This window comes from Staurois parvus, unplaced genomic scaffold (genome assembly GCF_062004578.1).
Source record: "Staurois parvus isolate SC_StPar_1 unplaced genomic scaffold, SC_StPar_1.0 ptg000498l, whole genome shotgun sequence".
NCBI lineage: Eukaryota > Metazoa > Chordata > Amphibia > Anura > Ranidae > Staurois > Staurois parvus.
The window spans coordinates 1,371,448-1,390,674 of record NW_028318294.1 but is presented as its reverse complement, the minus strand read 5'-3'; the positions used below and the strand labels follow the sequence as shown (position 1 = coordinate 1,390,674).

Below are 19,227 nucleotides of genomic sequence, written 5' to 3'. Positions count from 1 at the left end.
TCAAGGGTTTAAAATAGTTAAATGTGCTTATCTAGGTGTGTGTAGGTGTGCTATTTCTACTCCACTAACTCACAGTGCGGTTTCAGCAGTGGGATGGAGGAATCATCCTGTTCCCCAAACTAAACAGTCAGCCTGTTTGGCTATTCACAGAAAGCTTTGTATTTGTTTGGATAAATGTGATGTCACCTGCCTCTCCACACCACCCAATCAGAGCAAGCCTTGTATTCATTCATAAAAATACATGCAGTTTACATAGCGCTTCCAGCGTTTGTAAGGAAATAGGTTACTTGGACCAGCTTAACCCAAACGAACTATCTGAAGTTGATCAGTACAACAATCAGGTAATGGCAATCTTTGTATTTTCTCAGTAAATATTTCCTTTAACCACTTCTGGGCCACCCACAGCCTATAAACGTGGGTTAATGTACCTGTACTTTAGCTCATTTCAGCCACTCCAGCGCAGCTCACAGCATAGACCCAGGAGCCCAGTGATCTGTGTATCACATGGACACAGCAGATCACATTACTGCTGATCACATGGTGTTTTACCATGTGATTGCTGTGTCCAATCACAGCAATCACATAGTAAACAATGGAAACCTGAAAGTAGAGATCGTTTTTCTCGGCTGTAAGAGCAGAGAACCGTTTCTGTAGCCCATGAGTGTACACTCATTCCCAGCCACCCCAATGTCCCTGATCACTGCCCCAGTGTAATACCAATAAACAATGCAGCCACCCCCTGTCACATGTCCAAGTGCTCACAATAACACTGCCATAGACCAAGCCAATGTTCTGATCACCACCATACCCCATACCAGCGCAATGATCACTGCCATATGCTATGCCAGTGTCCTGATCACTGCCATACCAGCATCCTGATTACTGCCATACATCATACAAGCGTCTGTCATTTTACGGTCTCAACTGGATAATTTTCAAATACTGTATATATCCCATAGTTTGTAGACTCTGAGTTTCACGCAGACTAAGTAATATATACTGTTTTGGGTATTTTTACCCCAAAAATGTAGAAGAATACATTTTGGCCTAAATTTATGAAAGATTATTTGCTAAATTTTACAAAAAAAAATTTCAGTATTTTTTCCTTTAGCAAAAAATAGAAAACCCAGTGGTGATTAAATACCAACAAAAGAAAGCTCTGTCAAAAAAAAAAAATATGTAAATTGCATTTGGGTAAGGTGTTGCAGTAATTGTCACTACTGAAAGCTGAAAATTGGTCTGGACTGGAAGGGGGTGAATGTGTCTTGAAGTGGTTAAATATATTCATGGCTGTCCTTATTTGCCCATTTGATATGCTGCATAATACTTTGTATGGCCTAATTCCCACCAAACAAGATTAATGCTACTTCAGGGTTTCGAGAGAAAGCTCGGAAGAAAACTCAATTTTTAGCAGTGCTATATTCCCAGAATCCTATTTTCATTTTGTTTTTAGGATGCTAACCTTTCGTCAACAGGGCAGAAGAGGAATATATTGATTTATTGTCTTTTTGGGGCCCACTTCCAGCTATTGTGAGAAAAGATAAGCACTGTGCCTCTTTTCTACACTGAGAAGGAAGCACAGGATGTGATGGGATTGTGCAGTTTCCTGTACTCATCTTGTGGATTTTAGGCAACGCAAACTACATGGCTTGCTAGATCTCTGGTGACTGAGTGCTGCACGGTTGGCACAATGTGGCTTCTTATTGTGTTCTCAGCCTGCTTTCTGAGAGTTTCATCATCCTGCGAGTTTGAGCCATCATCCCCTCTAGAGACCGGGATAGTCTGCAGGTTGACGAAGCCAGCCGCCTTGGTGTGTAAGTACTTGCCTCATCTCTGACAATATTTCCATCCTTACAACAGTTCTCCATGTAATAGCTCAGCATTGCTTATGGATGCAAATTTGTTTGTTTTGTGCTGGTAATAACTAGCCAGCTTCTCAACCAGTACATGTACACCAGGGGGTAGATTATAACTTAAACTATAACTTAAGGGGTGCTCCACCTTAATTCTTGCCTTTTAGGTGAGAATGGCTGGCTACATAGTACCCCTTCCTTGTATGATGGGGGCTCTGAAGGCTACTACCAGCTGGAACAGAAACTGAGGTACGCACAGGCTGTTGGGGCCCAGGAGTAGTTGCCCTGGGAAAACCAGAGGGGCCCAGTTCCTTCTGGTTTGACTGGGGTCTACCTTGTCTGGCCAGGGTCAGGGAAGGCAGAAAATCCAAGGTGTCTGTGCCCCCTGAGAGTGGTCACCCCAGGGGTGCTCTTCATAACACTTGGTTGTGGGACCCCAATGTGTGAACTGGCACATGGTCATATCTCCAAACACTTTATGTGCACTGCGCCTTTTAGAGCTACACCTTTTGGCTAAGTCCAGTGCAATTTACGCTACCAGGCCTCAGGGCCTAGCCAGTACACCATTGCACAACCACATATTTTTTATTTTCCTCATTGTTTTGTCACTTTCTATTGTGTTTTTTTTTCTCTCACTAGGATGGGGGTCTCTCTTTGGGAGACTCTTCAACCCACTTCTCAGTGGTCGGCTTCGGCCACCCACGAGGAGAAGGGTCCATCAAGCCTTTTGGCTAGGCGGACCATGTTGGAAACCTTGTCCCTGTCAGGAGCCTTGTGCCCTGGGGGATCAGTTTGGAGGTCCTACCCCTTTGGGGGGGGTGGACAAAACACACGCCTAAGTGAACTTTTTAGTGTGGTGTTTTGGCACTTTTTGTTCACCTATTGGGTTTTAGTTTTTTTTTTTTTTTTTTGCACCACCGCGGAACAAAAAATACAGGTTTGCAGGAGACCTGCATGGCATCAGCGATCTGTTGATTACAGGTACACTGCTATAAAGGCTCCCAAAACAAAATTTTGTTTATTATTTTTTGTTCAAAGGTGAACTTATCCTTTAAGCTTTGGCAATAAACCTGGGAGTTGATTGGTTTCTATGCAGAGCTGCACCAGATTTTGTCCTCTCCAGTTTTAGTAAATAACCCCCAAAGCAACTTACGCGAAGGACCTGCATCATCAAAATGAGCAACATTGACTGATGGTATGGCACTGCGGTCACACTATTTAAACTCACTAATTATGGTGATTTTATGGTAATAATGTTGAATATATGACAAGGAAATTTCTAAGAAATTCCCCGAAGATGCATTCAAGCCTAGCATTCCTGGGAAGTACCATTTCTTCTATATTACAAATGGAAAGTACCAAAACTTCTATTACATGGAAATGATACCTTATAAAAGAATTTTTGATGTGCATACAAAGTTTGTATAAATATTTTTTGAATTTCTTGTTTCTCTGCATGTAATTGTATATGTATATAGGGCTAGCCATGCCCAAGGCTCTGCTGCCTGTCTAGTAATACAACAGAGTGAATTTTTACTGTTTGCTCTCTCAATGACTTAAGTTAGGTCTCTATGGCTAAGTTTAGGTGCGCAGCAACCCTTGCCACCCTCCTGGAAAGTGATTCATGGTGAGAGGAGTTTGACAGGTGGTGAGAAAGTGATAGGTTGTCTCCTCATTGCCTGTTTTAACCCTGTAAATGACGTGCACAGCAGAAATTTTCATTTCGGATTCTTTTGTTTCGTCATTTTCATTATGTTGAACCAATTCGTTTTTGGGATTCGTTTTGTATCTTTGGCATTCATTTTGTATATTTGTTGGTCTGAGTGGATCCAAAAACATGTGTAGTTTTTTTTCAGAAGAGCGTTATATATTTCAGGCGGATTTGGTATTCACATATCGATACTATTCGGAAGTATTCAATATTTTTGGATGCAATGGAATAAATAATGCAAATTTTCGGCAGTTCCGAAGTTTTCAACTCTAAGATATGCATTAGATTATGGAACTGAGCTCACTGACTGTCTGCGACAATTACAAATTACCGGTAAATTTAAATCACAAATTTACTTGAATCTAAATTATCGAACAAATTAAAAAATGGAATTAATTTCCTTATGGGCCTGAACTACTGTCGCATCATGTGATTTCATCCAAATGAAACTAATGCAATTGTTAATTGCGTCATAAGTTGTTCGGATTCGTTGACATTTGTTACTATGTCCATTCGTAGATTTGTCTACATCTGAATCTCCGAAAATCAAATTTTCAGTTGAAAATCGATTAAGATTGAAATGCACATGTCTAAATCCAGCGAAACTGCATGCATTCCAGTATCTAATTGATGCTGATTGATGGGAAACAATTGATAATTTCCTGCAAGATGAGGTTGACACTGAGGGGGAGAAGAAATGGCAGTTGGGCTTCGGCCATGAGATAAGAGGCTGCCACTACATATTGCCCACTGTCCTCCCCTGCCGCTATATACTGCTCACTGCCCTGCTCTTCCACTACACACTGTCCACTGCCATGACCTGCCACTGCCTACTGCTATCTGCCCTGTTACTCCACTCTGCATCAACTACCCGGTGGGGCTCCCGTGTCCTTGCCCACACCCAAAAAAAAAACCTATGAAAGGTACCAGGGACATCTCATGGGGCCCCCTACTGACCCTGGGCCCTCAGGCAGTGCCCGAATGGTCAGTCCGCCCCTGTTCCATAGCTATGCACTGCCATCTCATACTTATCACTGCCCTGCACTGCATTCTGTTCATTGCACTTTGAACTGCTCATTGAACAGCACTGTCGCTAGGTCCTCTGCACGACCCTGCACTTTCCTACTGCTACATACCACATGCTCCACAGCATGGGTGGACTGACAACTCATGGGGCCCCCGGGTAATAGGGGATCATGGGGCTCCCGTGTCCTCGCCCACAGTTAAAAAAAACCTATGAAAAAGGTACCAGGGACATCTCATGGGGCCCCCTACTGACCCTGGGCCCTCAGGCAGTGCCCGAATGGTCAGTCCGCCCCTGTTCCATAGCTATGCACTGCCATTTCATACTTCTCACTGCCCTGCACTGCATTCTGTTCATTGCACTTTCCCTACACACTGCACTGCACTGACACTACATACTGCAGCTGCACATCGCACACACTAGCACCTACAGTCACAAAAAAGTGAAGGAGGGGGTGCCCTGTCAGGTAGATTGTTTGGGGCCCACATACCTGCATGCCTTAGTTATTGTCTTTCCTCTGGACCAACAGGATCAGCATACACTTCTTATCTGGAATCAGGTCACAGTGCTTGTTGCAATGGCCTCCCTGTCCAACTGCATTCACTGGCCTCTAGGACATGGCCAACAGGAGGCACCTCTTCTGGTCATGCATCTTTTTTTTTTTCTTGAGTTTGATGTTTCACTCTTGATGGGGGTTAAGCAACCATCCCCTCAGCTGTAGGCTTCTTGGGATAGCCCACCTTCATGACCTCCTCAGGTTATGCTGGATGTGGGGTGGCGTTTGGGTTTTTGTACTTTTTTCCAGTACAGCGCAGTGCAAGGCAATCCACCGCCTCGCTCCACACAGCTGGCAATTGAACGAAATGTTTCATTTTATTAAAGGTAATTTTAAAAAAAGTGAGCATATGTCGAGATTGGCAAATCGACACTGCAGTGATCCCGCTAGACTGCACTGCACACCAGCAGCTGTGTTGTAGCTCAATGGCTGGCGTGAATTAGCTGTAAAAGTCACCATAGAAGTCGGTATGTAGTGGTAGGGCAAGGGGAATCCTATAGGGAATGGCTGGAGGTCGAAGGCCATCTCTTCTCATTGTCACCCCCATCTTCAGCAGCGGCCATGTGTGCGAGGAGGGGAAGAGGTGGCCACCACCCCGGCCTCCTCCACCACCTCCGCCTGCACAGGGAAAAGATGCTGAGCTCTGGAAGTTATAAAGTGACATCTAAAACATTTTATATGTTTTTTTTATTTGGAACACCTTCTACATCCTTGTGCTTTTAGTGAATGAGAAGACTACAGAAGTAATCCAGGCTGCTTTCCGACATGCAACATTCCCAAACATCTCCGGAGAGAAGACTGTCAGATTCTTTGGGGGAATCAGCTATAACCTAACCAAGTAAGGACACCAGGGGTAATGACTTTCAATTCCAAGTACAACCCTTTGAAATTATTGACGCTTTCAACATATTTAAAGAGGCAAACATTAGCTCTTCATTCAAATAGTGCCTACAGATAAAGGTGATATACTTAAATAAATTACACATAATGAAAATGCAGATTTGTCACATGGAAAAGTAAGTACACTCCTACATACTACTTAAAGTGTTACTAAACCCACAACAATAAAATCAGTCTGTATATGCAGTAAAGCATGCTTGTTATACTCACTGTGGAACCTAAGGGGTTAATCCTCCACATTGTGTAAAAGAGGATGTTTGATCCTGTCTTCTCTGATCCTCCCCTTCTACTGTCCCCAATCCATCTGCTGATAGAACAGAGCCTTGAGGGCAAACTGCACATGCTCAGTTTGGTGTGTACTACAGTGTGATCATGTGATCACAAGGCTAATCAGCACTGTCCAGACAGAGGGTCAGGGGTCTTGCAGCCTCATAGGGGAGAATGAAAACTCCTACAAGCTGCAGGGCACTGGTAGAAGTCACAAGACTGCTCTAACTGCTGATGAGAAAAGGTATTTAGCAGTTTATATTTACTAAAATAATTGCATTTCCATGTTGTGTGTCCTGTAGGAGACCAGATAGTGAAAGTAGGGTCCTGGGTTCAGTAACACTTTAAAATCCTTGAAAACAGACTAACGTTCTCCAGATCAGGTGCCAATGATTAGAACCTTGTTAGGCCTTTTTCACATGACCACTTTAAGGCGGTAAAAAAGAGGAGGTTGAGATGAGTTTGTAATTCAGTTCAGCTGCCTGTCAAAACCAGGCGATGGCCGCCAGACAGCCCCGTAGACATTGCCACGGACCAAAAGAGCATGTTGCATTTGGCAGACAATAACACTTTCCACCCAGCTTCATAGGGGTGAATGGGGACAAGGGATGCTTTTAGGAACAGTGTACCTGACAAGGCCCTCCAACCTACCCATGAAAATATTAAAAAGATAATTTCACTAAAGATACAGTACGATCAGCGGTCCCAAACTGTGGCCCAAGAGCTGGATGTGGCCCTTTGATAGCCCTTATCCAGCCCTTGGAACACTATTCCTTCCAAAGATCTGAAGCACAATTCCTCCCATTGACACCAACAATGGGGCACTATTGCTCTTCCACTTGTACCAGTGATGGGGTACTATTTCTCCTACTAATATCAATAATTAGGTATTACTCCTCCTACTGACCATCAACACTGAGGCCATGTTATATTCTCACTGATGCTGGGCCTAAGATATTTTCTACCCCCACTGGCCACAATCCAGCCCCTCTAAAGTCAGAAGGACAGTAAAATGGCCCTTTGAAAAGTTTGGAGACCCCCTGAGTAAGATCATTATTACCGGACACAAATACATAACTTACAAAATGGATCTATGTGGGGTTTGTACTGTTTCTTTGAGAGAATATCCACCTTGAAAGTATCACATACAGGTGTTTATTTACTAAAGCTGGAGAGTGCAAAATCAGGCTCACTTCTGCTTAGAAACCAATAAGTTTTTAGGTTTAAATGCCAAAACTTGAACAAGCTGAGGTTAGAAGCTGATTGGTTTCTATGCAGAAGTGAGCCTGATTTTGCACTCTCCAGCTTTAGTAAATAACCCCCCCCCCCCAGTGCAGGGGCAGACTGACAACTCATGGGGCCCCCAGGCAATAGGGGATCTTGGGGCCCCTGTGCCCTCGCCCACACTAAAACCAAACCCAAAAAAGCCTATGTAAGGTACCAGGGGCATCTCATGGGGCCCCCTACTGACCCGGGCCCTCAGGCAGTGCCCGAGTGCTCGAATGGTCAGTCCGCCCCTGCCCCAGTGTGACCCGGGGTTTCCCTGGACATTAGTTTACAAATATAAATAAGGGATGTAATGATGAATACAGATTTCCACATCTGATATATGTTATTAGTCTTCAAAAACCTCAAGATTGTGGGTAATCTTGCAACAGTCAGTACTTGCATATACAGTCAGGTCCATAAATATTGGGACATCGACACAATTCTAACATTTTTGGCTCTATACACCACCACAATGGATTTGAAATGAAACAAACAAGATGTGCTTTACCTGCAGACTGTCAGCTTTAATTTGAGGGTATTTACATCCAAATCAGGTGAACGGTGTAGGAATTACAACAGTTTGCATATGTGCCTCCCACTTGTTAATGGACCAAAAGTAATGGGACAGAATAACAATCATAAATCAAACTTTCACTTTTTAATTCTTGGTTGCAAATCCTTTGCAGTCAATTACAGCCTGAAGTCTGGAACGCATAGACATCACCAGACGCTGGGTTTCATCCCTGGTGATGCTCTGCCAGGCCTCTCCTGCAACGGTCTTCAGTTCCTGCTTGTTCTTGGGGCATTTTCCCTTCAGTTTTGTCTTCAGCAAGTGAAATGCATGCTCAATCAGATTCAGGTCAGGTGATTGACTTGGCCATTGCATAACATTCCACTTCTTTCCCTTAAAAAACTCTTTGGTTGCTTTTGCAGTATGCTTTGGGTCATTGTCCATCTGCACTGTGAAGCGGCGTCCAATGAGTTGTGAAGCATTTGGCTGAATATGAGCAGATAATATTGCCCGAAACACTTCAGAATTCATCCTGCTGCTTTTGTCAGCAGTCACATCATCAATAAATACAAGAGAACCAGTTCCATTGGCAGCCATACATGCCCACGCCATGACACTACCACCACCATGCTTCACTGATGAGGTGGTATGCTTAGGATCATGAGCAGTTCCTTTCCTTCTCCATACTCTTCTCTTCCCATCACTCTGGTACAAGTTGATCTCGGTCTCATCTGTCCATAGGATGTTGTTCCAGAACTGTGAAGGCTTTTTTAGATGTCATTTGGCAAACTCTAATCTGGCCTTCCTGTTTTTCAGGCTCACCAATGGTTTACATCTTGTGGTGTACCCTCTGTATTCACTCTGGTGAAGTCTTCTCTTGATTGTTGACTTTGACACACATACACCTACCTCCTGGAGAGTGTTCTTGATCTGGCCAACTGTTGTGAAGGCTGTTTTCTTCACCAGGGAAAGAATTCTTCGGTCATCCACCACAGTTGTTTTCCGTGGTCTTCCGGGTCTTTTGGTGTTGCTGAGCTCTCCGGTGCGTTCCTTCTTTTTAAGAATGTTCCAAACAGTTGTTTTTGCCATGCCTAATGTTTTTGCTATCTCTCTGATGAGTTTGTTTTGTTTTTTCAGCCTAATGATGGCTTGCTTCACTGATAGTGACAGCTCTTTGGATCTCATCTTGAGAGTTGACAGCAACAGATTCCAAATGCAAATAGCACACTTGAAATGAACTCTGGACCTTTTATCTGCTCATTGTAATTGGGATAATGAGGGAATAACACACACCTGGCCATGGAACAGCTGAGAAGCCAATTGTCCCATTACTTTTGGTCCCTTAAAAAGTGGGAGGCACATATGCAAACTGTTGTAATTCCTACACCGTTCACCTGATTTGGATGTAAATACCCTCAAATTAAAGCTGACAGTCTGCAGTTAAAGCACATCTTGTTCGTTTCATTTCAAATCCATTGTGGTGGTATATAGAGCCAAAAATGTTAGAATTGTGTCGATGTTCCAATATTTATGGACCTGACTGTATAATCAGAAAGAGTTTGCATCAATTTAAACTGCAAGGAAGGTGTAACAAGAAAAAGTTGTTTCTGGTTAAGTAGAGCAACATTACAATACAGAATTGTTTGGCCACAGTGACAGTATACATTTGCTGCAAACCTCATACCAACTGTGAAGCATGGTGGTAGAAATGTAAACAAGTACAGAAAAATCTTGCATCTGAAGGAATTCTTTCATGGAGGAGCAGTCAAAAATTTTACTCAACATCAGAGACTGGTGAGTGAACATGCAAAACACCCACAATAAATAATTTCTGCTACAAGGGGCTATACAGCTTTTGAGGTGAACGGTATACTTGCCTTTTCCACAGTACACCATTACATCTATTGATATTTTTCTTGAATAAATTATTTAAAAAGGAACATTTTCTGTGTGTTATAATTCAACTATATAGACTTTATCTGTAGGCACTGTGTAAAAGATCTGATGTTTTTCTGTTGAACAAGTCTCCAATTTCCATGGGGTGTACTTTATATATTTTAAAATAATATATTTATATATTTTAATTATAGATGAAGTCTGATGGCTGAGTAAGCTTCTGGCTTCTCATTTTTCTTGGATACTTTATCAGCATTCATGGCTGAATCTGTTACAGTCTACCAGGAAGTTTGGGGTGTTCCATGCTCTAGCACCTTCCAATGTATTCTTTATAATCTGTAAATAATAAAAATGCACGGAGTGGGACCACTTCATAAAGGACACAGCAGGTGGGAAAACCCAAGAACGGAAGCAAAATATCTCACCAATTGAATCTCTGACATATATAAAAAATTGTCAGGTGTAGGAGGAGTGCGAGACCCATATGTGCGCCCTACCCGCACCACCATTCACAGCTGCGGCTGTCATTCACTGGGTCCCAGCCGGTAATTATGCGCCGGTGATTTCTGAAGATCTCCGATGGGGAGGAGAACTGTTTTGTTTACTGACAGTTCTCCTCCCTGTCAGCTCGGGCACACTGCTCTAGATGGCTGTGCACAACACAGCCATCCAGAGCAATGTGATTACAGTGAAGCACCAACACACCACCCCCTAGTAAAACACTCCCTGCATACAGTTAACCCTTTGATCGCCCCTCAAACCCTTCCTGCCCAGTGTCAGTGCTTTTTTTTTTTTAGCACTGATCATTGTATTGGTGTCACTGGAGATGTCAGTGACACCAAGTCAGTTCCCCCCAGTGTCAGAATGTCCACCGCAGTCCCACTATAAGTCGCTGATCACCACCATTACTAGTAAAAATTAAAAAAAATCAAAGTATATATACCGCCATAGCAAAGACATGTAGCAGAATACATTTTAGCGCAAATTTATGACAAAATTTGATTTTTTAAATTTTTTTACTGGACTTGTTTAATAGCAAAAAAATCTAAAATATAGGTTTTTTTTTCTCAAAATTGTCAGTCCTTTTTTTTTATAGCTCAAAAAACTAAAAAACGCACAGGGGATCAAATACCACCAAAAGAAAGCTCAATTCATGGGGAAAAAAGGACATAAATTTCATTTGGGTGCAGGGTTGCATGACTGCACAATTGTCAGTTAAAGTAACGCAGAGCTGTAACGCAAAAAACGGCCTGGTCAGGAAGGGGGGTACATCCTCAGGAGGGCAAGTGGTTATATATGGTGCGCTCCGTCCACCAGTTGGGAGGGGATCAGGGGCGGACTGACCATTTGGAAACTCGGGCACTGCCCGAGGGCCCGAGGTCAGTAGGGGGCCCCAAGAGATGCCCCTGGTACCTTTTTCATATGCTTTTTTGAGTTTGTCAAGGACATAGGGGCCCCATGATCCCCTATTGCCCGGGGGCCCCATGAGTTGTCAGCCCGCCCCTGGAGGGGAAAGAACCTCTGTCATGTCTACTTGATATATAAAGGATAAGTTAACCCTTTGCAATGTTACATATTCTAGCTGTATTTAGGGTAGACCATGTAACGTGCTCCAGCTCCTGCCACTTTTCTCCCCGATCCCCCCACAGTGTGACAGTGGGCAGGAGGTCTTCTCCCCCCACCCGCTGTCACAATTCAAAAACAGCTCATTTGCTATGGGAGCACTTGGAGAAGAGGAGGTGCCAAGACTGTCACGGAGGGACCCCAGAAGAAGAGGATGGGGGCTGCTCTGTGCAAAACCATTGCACAGAGCAGGTACTGCAAGTATACAATGTTTGTTATTTTAGAAAAAAGAATTCAGTTTACAATTCCTTTAAGCCCTAGTTCACACTGCTGCCCTTTTGTATGCAATTTGCGACACATAAAGTCGCATGACAACTGAAAAACAATTTATTTCAATTGTAGTTGCTCCAATCAATGAGAATGAAAGCTCAGCAACTTTTAAAGAGGTTCCTGCACTACTTTGATGTGACTTGAGTGCCATAGACTCCTCAAGTTGCATTGGACTTCGCACAACAATGGAGTCACAGCAGTGTGAACTGAGCCCTTTAATCTCCAATGAGAAAACAATGAAAGTTCTCTGTTTACCTTAATCCAGAGGACACCTCACAGGGTCACTGCAAATGGACTTTCTGAAGCCTCTGCAGGGTATCTTTCTCTCTCTGTTTACTGTATCTGGAATTATTATTGCAGGTACTTATACAGCACCATCATTTTATGTAGTGCTTTACATATACAGTGGGGATCAAAAGTTTGGGCAACCCAGCTAAAAATTTGTATTAATGTGCATAAAGAAGCCAAGGAAAGATGGAAAAATCTCCAAAAGGCATCAAATTACAGATTAGACATTCTTATATGTCAAAAGTAAAATTTTTTTTCCATCATTTACACTTTCAAAATAACAGAAAACAAAAAAATGGCGTCTGCAAAAGTTTGGGCACCCTGCAGAATTTATAGCATGCACTGCCCCCTTTGCCAAGCTGAGACCTGCCAGTGTCATGGATTGTTCTCAATCATCATCTGGGAAGACCAGGTTATGTCAATCTCAAAGGTTTTAAATGCCCAGACTCATCTGACCTTGCCCCAACAATCAGCACCATGGGTTCTTCTAAGCAGTTGTCTAGAAAACTGAAACTGAAAATAGTTGACGCTCACAAAGCTGGAGAAGGCTATAAGAAGATAGCAAAGCGTTTTCAGATGTCAATATCCTCTGTTCGGAATGTAATTAAGAAATGGCAGTCATCAGGAACAGTGGAAGTTAAAGCAAGATCTGGAAGACCAAGAAAAATATCAGACAGAACAGCTCGCAGGATTGTGAGAAAAACAATTCAAAACCCACGTTTGACTGCACGATCCCTCCAGAAAGATCTGGCAGACACTGGAGTTGTGGTACACTATTCCACTATAAAGAGATACTTGTACAAATATGGTCTTCATGGAAGAGTCATCAGAAGAAAACCTCTTCTACGTCCTCACCACAAAAATCATCGTTTGAACTTTGCAAATGAACATATAGACAAGCCTGATGCATTTTGGAAACAAGTTCTGTGGACCGATGAGGTTAAAATTGAACTTTTTGGCCGGAATGAGCAAAGGTACGTTTGGAGAAGAAGGGGCACAGAATTTAATGAAAAGAACCTCTGTCCAACTGTTAAGTATGGGGTTGGATCAATCATGCTTTGGGGTTGTGTTGCAGCCAGTGGCACAGGGAACATCTCACGAGTAGAAGGAAAAATGGATTCAATAAAATCTCAGCAAATTTTGGATGGTAACTTGATGCCATCTGTGAAAAAGCTGAAGTTAAAGAGAGGATGGCTTCTACAAATGGATAATGATCCTAAACACCACCTGAAGGTTTTGCCATGGCCTTCACAATCTCCTGACCTCAACATAATTGAAAATCTATGGATAGACCTTAAAAGAGCAGTGCGTGACAGACAGCCCAGAAATGTCAAAGAACTGGAAGACTTTTGTAAGGAAGAATGGGCAAAGATACCTCAAACAAGAATTGAAAGACTCTTGGCTGGCTACAAAAAGCGTTTACAAGCTGTGATACTTGTCAAAGGGGGCAGTACAAGATATTAACTCTGCAGGGTGCCCAAACTTTTGCAGACGCCATTTTTTTGTTTTCTGTTATTTTGAAAGTGTAAATGATGGAAATAAAATCTAACTTTTGTTGACATATTATAAGAATGTCCAATCTGTAATTTGATGCCTTTTGGAGATTTTTCCATCTTTCCTTGGCTTCTTTATGCACATTAATACAAATGTTTAGCTGGGGTGCCCAAACTTTCGATCCCCACTGTATATTGTACATTCACTTCAGTCCCTAACCCTCAAGGGGCATACAATCTAAGGTCCGTAACTCACATTCACGTACTAGGGCCAATTTAGACAGGATCCAATTAATATGTTTTGGAGGGGAGATTCCAGGCAGCTGGTGCTGTGGTTGGGATTTGAACCCACAACCCTAGTACTGCCAGGCAGAAGTGCTAACTATTTAGCCACTGTGCTACCCTAAATCAATCCACCTCTAAATTTGAACCTGACTGTTGTCTTTTAGAAATGTCTTATTGCTGAAATTTGTTTTACATTAGTCTCATTGTACGTAAGAGAAAGAAAAACTCCTGCAGTGTGTGTTTGGGAATTCCTGTCCTACATAATAAGGCTCCCCAGACTGCTGGCAAAGGAATTAGGGTGACGTGGTACATCACATGTCTGAATGAAAAACTGAAGTACTAAATACTTAGGCTGTGCACCCTGTACACAGCGCATTGTAAAGCCCTATTTACCAGGGAGGGTGAGTGGGGAGGTAAAAACAGGGAGTTGAGATGTGGTTTTACTGCCCCTGGCAGCCTAGCTGCAAGTTAACATGGCCAGCAGTCATGTTGGTACACACGTCCATGGTTGCAGTGCGGCATAATTCATACCACTTAATAATGCCAAACGTGACTCATTAAAGTAAATGGGGCTTACCCCAAAACCATTCTGCCATCGTGTGCAATGCACGACATTGTGACATGGTGTGACGAGCTTCCAAACAGGTGGTGAGGAGGTGACCTATCACCTTCAGCCTGCCTTGTCGAATGCCTCTAAAAAATGATCTACCATGGGTTGCTCTTTAGAGGGGTGGCAATGACTGCTGCAACTGTAACGAGACCTAGGAGAAGAATCATGTTCTTTTTCAAACACTTTTTTAAATTGTCTTTTTCTGAACTCCTGGAGATATAAAAGACATTTTTGCAGCCAGGGGCGGACTGACAACTCATGGGGCCCCCAGGCAATAGGGGATCATGGGGCCCCTGTGTCCTTGCCCAAGCTCAAAAAGCCTATGAAAAAGGTACCAGGGGCATCTCATGGGGCCCTCTACTGACCCCGGGCCCTCAGGCAGTGCCAGAGTTTCCAAATGGTCAGTCCGCCCCTGATTGCAGCTAAATGCAAGCAACGCAAGTACCTGAATTTGTTTGTTAGGTGATATGCACTGACATCTAGTGGACAAAATCAAACCTGATGACAAGTAATTCTAATGACACCCATCACAGTGTGTGGGGCAAATTTAGTTCGATTTATAGCACTTTGGTCAGATTAAAACAAGGAAATCGTTGTATAAAATTCTTCTCTAATAAGATTATGACTAGAAGGAAGTGCTTAGTCTGTTCAGGCCTGTGCAGGCACCTCTGGGCGCATTTTATACCTATTAAAGTGTTACTAAACCCTCAACAGTGAAATCAGTCTATATATGCAGTAAAGCATGCTTGTTATACTCACTGTGGAACCTAAGGGGTTAATCCTCTGCATTGTGTTTAAATGCTGTTTGATCCTGACTTCCCTGATCCTCCCCTTCTTCCAGTGTCTACGATAAGACATATTGTGTGGAGACACTCTGCACATGCTCAGTTTGGTGTATACTGCTAGAGAGTTTTTTTTTTCCTTGGGAGATTGCATGTGATCAGCACAGGGCCAATCAGCACTGTCCAGACAGAGGTCAGGGGTTATGCAGCTTCATGGGACAATCAGGGGAGAATGAAAACTCCTCCTACAAGCTTTAACCAGTGCTCTGCTGGACACCGATAGAAGTCACAAGACTGCTCTAACTGCTGATGAGAAAAGGTATTTAGCAGTTTATATTTGCTAAAATAATTACATTTCCATGTTCTGAGTATTGTGAGGGACCATATATAGTGAATGCAGGGTCCGGGGAGACCAGATATAATGAATGCAGGGTCTGGGGAGACCAGATATAGTGATTGCAGGGTCTGGGGAGACCAGATATAGTGAATGCAGGGTCCGGGGAGACCAGATATAGTGAATGCAGGGTCCGGGGAGTCCAGATATAGTGAATGCAGGGTCCGGGGAGACCAGATATAGTGAATGTAGGGTCCGGGGAGACCAGATATAGTGAATGCAGGGTCCGGGGAGACCAGATATAGTGAATGCAGGGTCAGGGGAGACCAGATATAGTGAATGTCGAGTCCTGGGTTTAGTAACACTTTAAAATGCTTTTCTTTTTGTTAAGTGACAGAGTCGCTTTAAGAGACATAATACTAGAAACTGAATTTGTTAAAGAAGACTGCTACTATAATTAAAGTCTATGTTTAGTTAACAATTAAAAAATACCCAGCAGAAGGATTGGTACTTACATTTAGTCCGGGTTCACACTGATGAGGTGCGGAATTCACAGCGTTTTCTGCGCGAATTCCGCACCACATCAGAATCGCACCCCGTTCATGCAAACCGCTGCCGGTGTGCATGTTAAGTTAACAACACCCTGAAATCGGTCCACAAAATGCGGTACGATGTGCAGAATCGGATAGCTTGATGGTGAATACCGATGTGATCCGATTCTAGTGCGGACCGCACTGCATATATGTGATCCCAGCCTCAATGAGATGTGTCCTTTGTGATGGTGCTGGCTGTTCTAGTTAAAATCTGACATCCCCTCCCTCTACAACCCCCCCCACCACATACACACCGCTGCTGCAGGGGTTAACGCAGCCGCTGGACCTCTCAAAAGCATTCATTGAGAGTGCCAACCAGGGGCGGACTGACAACTCATGGGGCCCCCGGGCAATAGGGGATCATGGGGCCCCTGTGTCCTTGCCAAAACTCAAAAAAGCCTATGAAAAATGTACCAGGGGCATTTCATGGGGCCCCTACTGACCCTGGGCCCTCGGGCAGTGCCAAATGGTCAGTCCGCCCCTGGTGCCAACTATGCCTCCTTTCCATCAATGAAAAGCACTTTGTGACTGGAGGGTGGGCAGAAGAGTGAAAGCCCCCTTCCTCTATTCATAGAGCTCATTTCATTGATGGAAGCTATACTAAAGCTGCTTTGAGTGGAGGAGGGGGACAGAAAGGGGGGGCAGAGCCAGCACTCTTGACGAGTGCCTATGACATGTCCAGCGACTGTATCAAGCCCCACAGCGGCAAAAAATCACCGCTGTGGGTAAGCTATGATATTATTTTCAAATGATACACTGCTAAAAACAACAAATATGAGTGATTTACCATTTAAAGTATAAGTAGACCCTCACCTTATAAAACAACCTATTCAGTTTAAAATAGAAATGAAAGGCAACACATCAGTGTATGGATATAAAAAAAACATGATAAACATGATAAATACCACGTTTTTTTAAAAGTGATCACATACCCTCTGTATAAGGAGCTCAGAGAGCTGGAGGAGGAGAAACAGCAGTATACTGATCTTCCCAGTGAATGGCTGTGCAGGTGGAGTGTCAACAAATGTCTCTTCATTGGAGGAGAGCAGGCTGAGTTTTCAGCACAGCTAGATAACTGACCACGCTATGGTCTCCTGCCTAGGGTGGTCAGTTTTTAATAGGAAAACAGGAAGACTAGCAGGATCACCAAGGATTTCACACAAAGGAAACAATGCAAAGAGAACAGGATACTTTTCATTACAAGTACATGGTTCAACTACTGTAGTTGAAGGGAAATTGAACAAGAAAATTGTATAATGTATGAACAGCCTAAGCTGACACTTAAAAAAAATGGAGTAGGCTGTCTTTTGAAAGATGTCCTTGTGTGACCTTCAGATTGACAGAAGAAATAGCCAATCAGAAAATGGGGGTGATTCTTTTCTATACCCGCTGTGTGTAGTGCAAGGGTCTGCCTGATTACATACAAATTGAAAGTGTTTAAGTTTGACCTCCTATTATAATTTTTTGGGTAAATCCAATGAAAATTGTACGTGAAGAATGTATAATGTATGGCCAGCCTTAGGTATGGCTCTGACTGATTGTGACACTCATGTGTGGGGGTTATGTACTAAAACTGCATGGTGCAAAATCTGGTGCAGCTCTGAGGAGTAATCAATCAGCTTTTAGGTTTTATTGCCAACGCTTAAATGACCAAGCTGAAGTTAGACGCTGATTGGCTGCCATGCACAGCTGCACCAGATTCTGATTGCACCAGTTTTAGTAAATCTCCCCCTATGTGTCTAATACTGACTGGTCTCCATTTGATCCAGCCTTCAGGTCAACGATCTGTCTATTGAGAACAGTGAAGTGGAGCTGAGGAGCGATGACGCAGTGGAAATCATGATCAAAAATGTCAGCGCGTCCTTTAAAGGAGTTTTGTCTTATGGATATGAGACCTGGTTGTAAGTGTTTATATTGTGTATTCAAATATCTCTGTTAATTAAACATTTTAATGTCATATTGTATGATATAGTAATCAGTTTATGATACTTGGTTGAAATGTGAACTATGCATGATTATTGGACACCACTGAGGCTCTTGTAGCAAGACCAGGGGCATATCTACCGCAAGACACACAAGGCATTTGCCTAGGGTGGCATTTTTCAGGGGGGCAGCACCCAACTGGGAAGAAGGGACATATGCAGCATGGGGACCAGGTGGGATCTGAAAGAGGTTGCAGGCTGCTTGATGGTGTATGCAGAGCCCAACTTTCGTTCCCGGGGATGTCCGGAGCTGTGAAGGTGAGTGTCTCTCTCTGTTGGGGGGGTGTTTAGTGGAAGGCTCTCTCGGGTGGGGGGTTCTGGTGTTGGTCGGTGTCAGGCTCTGATTTTTGTGTTGCCTAGGGCAGCAAAAAACCTAAATACACCACTGAGCAAGACAGGTTAGAACCCATAGGCTGCTGTGATTTTGCACTTGGTTCAGTGTAGTTCAGTGGGGTTGCACCCGATTTTTAAAATTTTTCCCCATGTATTGTTTCCCGCTGCCCTATCAATTTTTGGCACATTTTTTTTCTCCCAAAGTTTTCATAGCTTAAGTCTAGGTTCACATGTAAGCAGGTTGCGTTTGAGGCGTTTCTGCATTGCGTTTTTGATACCTTTTTGCGTTTTTTTTTTATTTTTTATTTTTTAACATTTTTTGCTTTTTGTAGGCAGATTTTAAATGTAAAATGCATCAAAAACACAGCAAAAAGGCAATACACGCTTTTCTGCAGCGTTCCCATTGAAGTCTATAGAACCAAAAATGCAATGTTTTGCATTCAAAAAAGTCCCCGACCCTTCCAAAAAACACACCGGGTGAAAACGTGCAGGTGTGAACATATGTGTCCCATATGAAATCATGTTAAATGGACTGTACTGAATTTCTGCAAAATGCTGCAGAAAACGCTTAGATGCGAACCTAGGGTTAGGCTGCCTGAAGCACTGCAGTTCCGATGTACCGCGCCGCAACAAGGCACATCACATCC

At 43.2% G+C, this 19,227-nt stretch overlaps 1 protein-coding gene across 1 annotated transcript in view; it reads left to right on the top strand.

Annotated features, from left to right (window-relative positions):
• Positions 1 to 1,630: 1,630 nt before the first annotated feature.
• Positions 1,631 to 19,227, top strand: part of CETP (cholesteryl ester transfer protein) — an 87,611-nt gene continuing 70,014 nt past the window's right edge. Inside the window, exons 1-3 of the mRNA XM_089689794.1 lie at positions 1,631 to 1,814; positions 5,868 to 5,982; positions 18,035 to 18,166. Coding sequence (XP_089545920.1) covers positions 1,691 to 1,814; positions 5,868 to 5,982; positions 18,035 to 18,166 — 371 coding nt within the window. The 5' untranslated portion in view covers positions 1,631 to 1,690. The remainder of the gene's footprint in view (positions 1,815 to 5,867; positions 5,983 to 18,034; positions 18,167 to 19,227) is intronic.